General features: G+C 41.4%; 1 protein-coding gene across 1 annotated transcript; it reads right to left on the bottom strand.

The window, feature by feature from the left end:
* Positions 1–985: 985 nt before the first annotated feature.
* LOC112246851 (protein LBH-like) lies at positions 986–4,269 on the bottom strand. The gene is made up of 4 exons (XM_024415423.1): positions 4,132–4,269; positions 2,306–2,396; positions 1,851–2,049; positions 986–1,726 (listed from the first exon to the last, which is right to left on the bottom strand). Exons 2-4 carry the CDS (start codon positions 2,393–2,395, stop codon positions 1,653–1,655), a joined length of 363 nt encoding a protein of 120 aa, XP_024271191.1. The 5' UTR covers position 2,396; positions 4,132–4,269; the 3' UTR covers positions 986–1,652.
* Positions 4,270–5,705: the final 1,436 nt, after the last annotated feature.

Genomic DNA, 5,705 nt, shown 5'->3' with positions numbered 1-5,705 from the left:
TCACCTTAATGCTATTCTATCAAAAGGCACTTTTACATCAACAGGGAGGGAAGTGGCTGTCTGACGTGGCTCACTCTTTGTCCTACAAAATGGAACAAAATAGAGGATGGAAAAAACACAGACAGAAGGTTGTAAATGTACTTGTGATGATAATCACCATGATAAAAGGGACACTGGTGATGGTGATTGTATCAACATGCAGAGAGAGAATCAACAGGCATGTTTTATACAACTGGGTCAAATATAGCTTCAGAAATTATATGGAAATCTGCTTGCCATGGTGATGCTGTAGCCATGTCAAAAGGCTGTTACCTTTTGACATGGCTGTAGCTGTATCTTGCTGTATGTAAAAGCACAACTATTTCTACTTGCGGGCACAATATGCTATTGTGAGCAGAGAGAAAAATGATGTCTGGTGTTTATGTTGAAATAGTTATAATAATAATCAAGGAGTAACATACTAAATCACTAGAGTCCTGCTGCAGTAGTATGGTACCTTATGGTATATTTTTGATACATCATTGTGAGTCTTCATCAAATTTGAAGACCCAGTTAGCCTCTAAATAGTGCACAGTATTGACATTCCATTAAAATAATAGACATTTGAAAAAAAATATTCTACACCATATTTATTTTTTCTCTTTCACTCCTTTGCTCTCCAATGCTGCCCTTTTGTTTTTCCAGAGGTAAGCATGTTTGCTGTGCCGAAGGGCTCTTAACAAGGCTGTCAGTGAGCTGAAAGGCTGAAAGGTCACATCTAAAAAGGAAGGAGAGATAGAAAAATAAGATTGAGTCCCTGCCACTCATGTCTGTGTCTAGATGAAGACACTGAATCTGACCTATACCACGAAACCAGATCCAAGAGAGCCATCAGACATGGGGATTGTGGATGGTGGGGAGTGGATCGACATGAAGGGGGTGAGAGAGAGAGGGGGAGAAAAGTATAAAGGCACAGGCTGACAAATTCAACAAAAAAAGGTTTGGCAAGCCTAAAGACTTTATTGTCTGTGCAATAACTGGGGCTTCAATCTCAGCACTCACTTATTGACTGTTTATAAAAACTGCAGATGAGAAAAATGCAGTTGCGGTACATACACAGCATTTTTACTCCCATTGATTGTAACAACTAGGACTATCTCTGGATGTTAGCTGTTGATTTTTATGGTAGAACAAGTTGAAAGAACTCACGTACACAATCAGAATCATAGTTTTTCACGAGACAGGAATACCCACAGTTGTCACCACTTTATCTAGCTTACATTCTACTTGGAGTATACATGCTGGACACAGCTTTGAATACTGCTGTTCAAAAACACCTCAGTTCTTACAAAGTACTCCACATTTTTGCACAAGGTATCAAAATATCTACAATTAGAGGACAACAAAATTATTCAGTGCCGCGTAGCTGTGATCTAGTCTGCATGTATATGAAACTGCACAAGCAAGCTATTTAAGACAGCTTTCACAGACTGCTGTACAGCCTGAAACTTCAGAATGAACTCATTGGTTTTCTTGCAGTGCGCAGGGTGTGAGGGTAACGACCCTCCAAGTCCCTCCTCCACCCTCCTCAGTGCCCCTGCCCACCTGGCTATCTTTCTTACTCTGGACACATTTACAGTGAGAGCAGCTGTGGAGGTGGATGGATGATCTTCTCAGTTAGATTCCTCCACTACGGCCCCATACACCACTTCACTGCTGTCCTGCACCCCGTGATTCAGATCTTCATCTGGGAGACACATGGAGAGAGTTGTCACAATCAGATAGGGAAAGAGTCTCTCTCTCACACACACACACACACACACACACACTTTACATTGAGGTAATCAGAATATCATGCCAGGTTATCCTACCTGCGGCCTGGTCCTGTGTGGTCTGAAGAGGAGTGTGTTTGTGGGGCTGCATCCCGCCTAGGGCCTCTACAGAGTTGGGATCCATAGGAGGCCAGCGGAGCTCCCCGCTTTCCACATTGCCCCCATCAGAGGGCTCCACCACAATAGAGGGAAGTCTCTTGGACAGCTTGGGATTCCGCTCATGGGTATCTGGGAAAATCTGGACACAAGAAGTAGGGTTGATTGACTCTTTATTAGGGTGTTTTACTCTTTCTTACAGGGATTTGAAGTTCAAATCTAAGATCCTTGCAATGAAAGCTCATACAACATTTAACAAGAAAGATCCAAAATTAAAGGCACATTCACAATTAGTAGGCTGTCAATTAAACTCTTAGTTGAGTGACTGGTGGATGGATGGATGGATGGATGGATGGATGGATGGATGGATGGATGGATTGAGGCAACAGTAGACTCACCTGAAAGGATATGCCCTGATCCCCTGATGCTGCTCCAGCTACACTGAAGTCCTTTATCACAGGTTCCTGTGTGTTCATCACCTCAGTCATCCTATGAACAACAAGGGGAACTAGGCAATACTGCTGTTGTATACCCTTTTATGCAAAGAAACGGATGTGGTTTATTTCTATAATACATTCATACAGATGTAGGATCTTAATTTGATCACCCTGTTGCAGGAGAACATTCTTGCAATACACTTGTGTATTTGAGGTTTAAAAAGGCTTCTGAAGTTTGTAATTTCCACTTAGAAATTTCAGACTTGATTTTCCTTTACAAAAATGTATAAACCCCAACAAAAATGTCCATTCATTATAATCCACATAATAATTCACATTTCCTGTTGCTGCAGGATTATTTTCCTGCTGTAGAAAACTGTCTCAAATGAAGATCCTACATCTGAATCGCAGTTCTACTCAGAGCTACTCAAGTCAATTGTGATGCTTTTTTAATCTCCCTTCTTGGTCATTCTTACTTCCCTCGCTCACTCAGCTGTTGCTTATTTGATGACAACTTAGATCAGATAGTACAGTAGTGCCAAGCCAGCCTCTGTGGTCCAACGAGACAGCCCTAATGCTGAAAGTGTTTTGACACAGGAATCATAGTCACTCTACAGGGTCCTGTACTTCCAGTCTCACATGCAAATAGGCATACAGAAACCAGGCGCTTCAAGAACAACCTAAACTCAGAAAATATGAAGACAGTGTAGCAGAAACTTGCTGAACTTGTTTTTGTTTTAGTTTTTTTCTTTTTGATGTGAACGTAAACAGTGTATGAAATGGGAATGACAGTCTGTGTGATTTTCTGAGTATAGCAGTTGGCAAAGTTTGGAAAAAGACAGCTGATTTGGGTGTTTTCAAAGTGTGTACTATGTAGTAATTACTGATGATATGAAAGTCTGAATTCTGTCATTTAAACCTGGATGTGTTTTGTTTTTTCTTCCTTGTGTCGTATTACTGTGGTATATTTTCAAGCTAATTGCTCCTTTATTCCTACTCAAAAGCACATATTGTCCCTAGATGGAATTCCTGTGGTCATTTTGTGTCTTGACCCCTCGGCCGTCCTCGCTCCAAAGGAAAGGCTTCTCTTGTTCAATATCAGTTGTGAAGTCATGGTTCAATGTAATTGCGAAAGCTTGGGTACACATTGCTGTGGGTTAAGAGTTTGGTATGTAGTGTTACTCCATATAAACACACCTACCTACTGTAATGATGGCATGACACCAACAGACATCAGGTTAAAATAAAATACCACAGCATGATGTGACTAGGAGGAAAGGTGTGTGAGTGATAAGATGGATGCAGATGGAAAGAATGTCATCAAGGTGCATCCAACTATTCAAACGCAAAGTCTTTATACATTCCAACCCAATAAATTGTTTCTCTTGTCAGAGACACAGGTTCAAATACAGTAAGTGTAATCTTTACTATTGTCCTATTTCAGAGCCAAGCAATATTGTTTAGCTGGAGTCACTGCTAAAATGCACTCACCTATATCCAATCCTTTCATATTAGTAAGGACTAAGAAATATGACATAGGAAAGGAGGCAGCTCTTTGTATTAAGACGCACCCATGTCATACCCTGACACAATGTGGTTGCAATGTCCAGCTCTGTCCGAAATGCACACCCATAGACTCAGTGCTAAACTGTAAAACACTACATTTGAACACTCTATTCTCTATCATTATAGGATATTTGTGTTTGTCCTAAGCCATTTGTTGATAAACACAAACTGTTTATAGGCTACTAACTCTAACTGTGCGCACCTTAATCATGAATGTCTACCTGTTTGGAGCGTTTACGTCCTTCAAAGCAGAGTTGAGGAAGATGTTTTTTTCAGAATCTTTTCTTTTTTTTTGATAGAGAGAAATCCGAGTGGCAAGTGTCCTTATACACAATGATATCTGAATGAAGTTTCCCCAGCACCCGAGGACTGGAGTATGCGCACTTGCGCAGTCGGGTGACTCGACTGACACCATTGCCTACTGAGAAACCACAGGTAGGATAGAGACAAGAGAATAATTGATTATTCTGCCAAAAGTATTACCTAAGAGTGTACACTAGGGCAGTTGTGATTTTTACATGTAAATCTTGGTGGGGCAAAAAAATCGAACAAATATTAATGCATGCCAGTAAGGTACTAGTACTACACAACACTAAAAAATATATTACTTGTACTATAACGGTGACAAAGGTACTCACAAACTGTTTGGGATTACATGAAGCTGTCCCAACAGCAGAGCTTTTTTTTCAGCACCATGGAGTGAATCCTTACCACTGCTACACCTGGCTATCAGCGGAGCCTTGTCTGGCAGCGAAACAGTTCATTCAGCCTCATTTACTGCAGTTTAAAAAACATAGCTGATATGGCTGACTTGCTTTAACAAATGCTGTTTCTACTGTAAATTGAGATGAACAGACTATGGCGTAAGGTAACGATGAGCGGATATGAAGCAATCCGTAATTATCGTTGTAGGAATGAGTGTTACATCGAGGGCTGTACTCTGGAGCGGGATCTATTTGGAGCTGGAGGGTCCGTCATGGTCAGGCAATCTCAATATTGTGCATTACAGGGAAGACATCCTCCTCCCTCATGTGATACCCTTCCTGCAGGCTCATCCTGACATGACCCTCCAGCATGACAATGCCACCAGCCATATGCTCGTTCTGTGCGTGATTTCCTGCAAGACAGAAATGTCAGTGTTCTACCATGCCCAGCAAAGAGCCCGGATCTCAATCCCATTGAGCACATCTGGGACCTGTTGGTTTGGAAGGTGAGGGCTAGGGCCATTCCCCCCAGAAATGTCCAGGAACTTGCAGGTGCCTTGGTGGAAGAGTGGGGTAACATCTCACAGCAAGAACTGGCAAATCTGGTGCAGCCCATGAGGAGAAAATGCAGTACTTAATGCAGCTGGTGGCCACACCAGATACTGACTGTTGCTTTTGATTTTGAACCCCCTCCCCCCCTTTGTTCAGGGACACATTATTCCATTTCTGTTAGTCCCATGTCTGTGGAACTTGTTCAGTTTATGTCTCCGTTGTTGAATCTTGTTATGTTCATAGAAATATTCACACATGTTAAGTTTGCTGAAAATAAACGAAGTTGACAGTGAGAGGACATTTCTTTTTTTGCTGAGTTTATAACTATTTGTTCAGCACTTTTGAAATGTACAGTGACAGAATTCAGAACATGGTCCATTCTTACAGTATTCTCTATGTACACCAAGTCAGAACCGTAGGATAAGTAAACGGGGCATATAAACAGACAACGAAAGCTCTTACAATAGTCAAGGATTACATTTCTCTAAAACAGGCTATAGGCTACATGTGCACAACCAAGTCAAGTTATGAGGGGGAAA

This window comes from Oncorhynchus tshawytscha, linkage group LG08 (assembly GCF_018296145.1).
Source record: "Oncorhynchus tshawytscha isolate Ot180627B linkage group LG08, Otsh_v2.0, whole genome shotgun sequence".
Classification (NCBI taxonomy): Eukaryota; Metazoa; Chordata; class Actinopteri; order Salmoniformes; family Salmonidae; genus Oncorhynchus; species Oncorhynchus tshawytscha.
This window is presented reverse-complemented; position numbering and strand designations above follow the sequence as displayed.

Bases quoted from the DNA above. Each gene is read 5' to 3' on its own strand.
- LOC112246851 (XM_024415423.1), bottom strand. From the start codon at position 2,395: ATGACTGAGGTGATGAACACACAGGAACCTGTGATAAAGGACTTCAGT. The intron at 2,050-2,305 runs GTGAGTCTACTG...TCTTGTGTCCAG, and splicing joins ATCAGGGCATATCCTTTCAG to ATTTTCCCAGATACCCATGA. The intron at 1,727-1,850 runs GTAGGATAACCT...TGTGTCTCCCAG, and splicing joins CACACAGGACCAGGCCGCAG to ATGAAGATCTGAATCACGGG.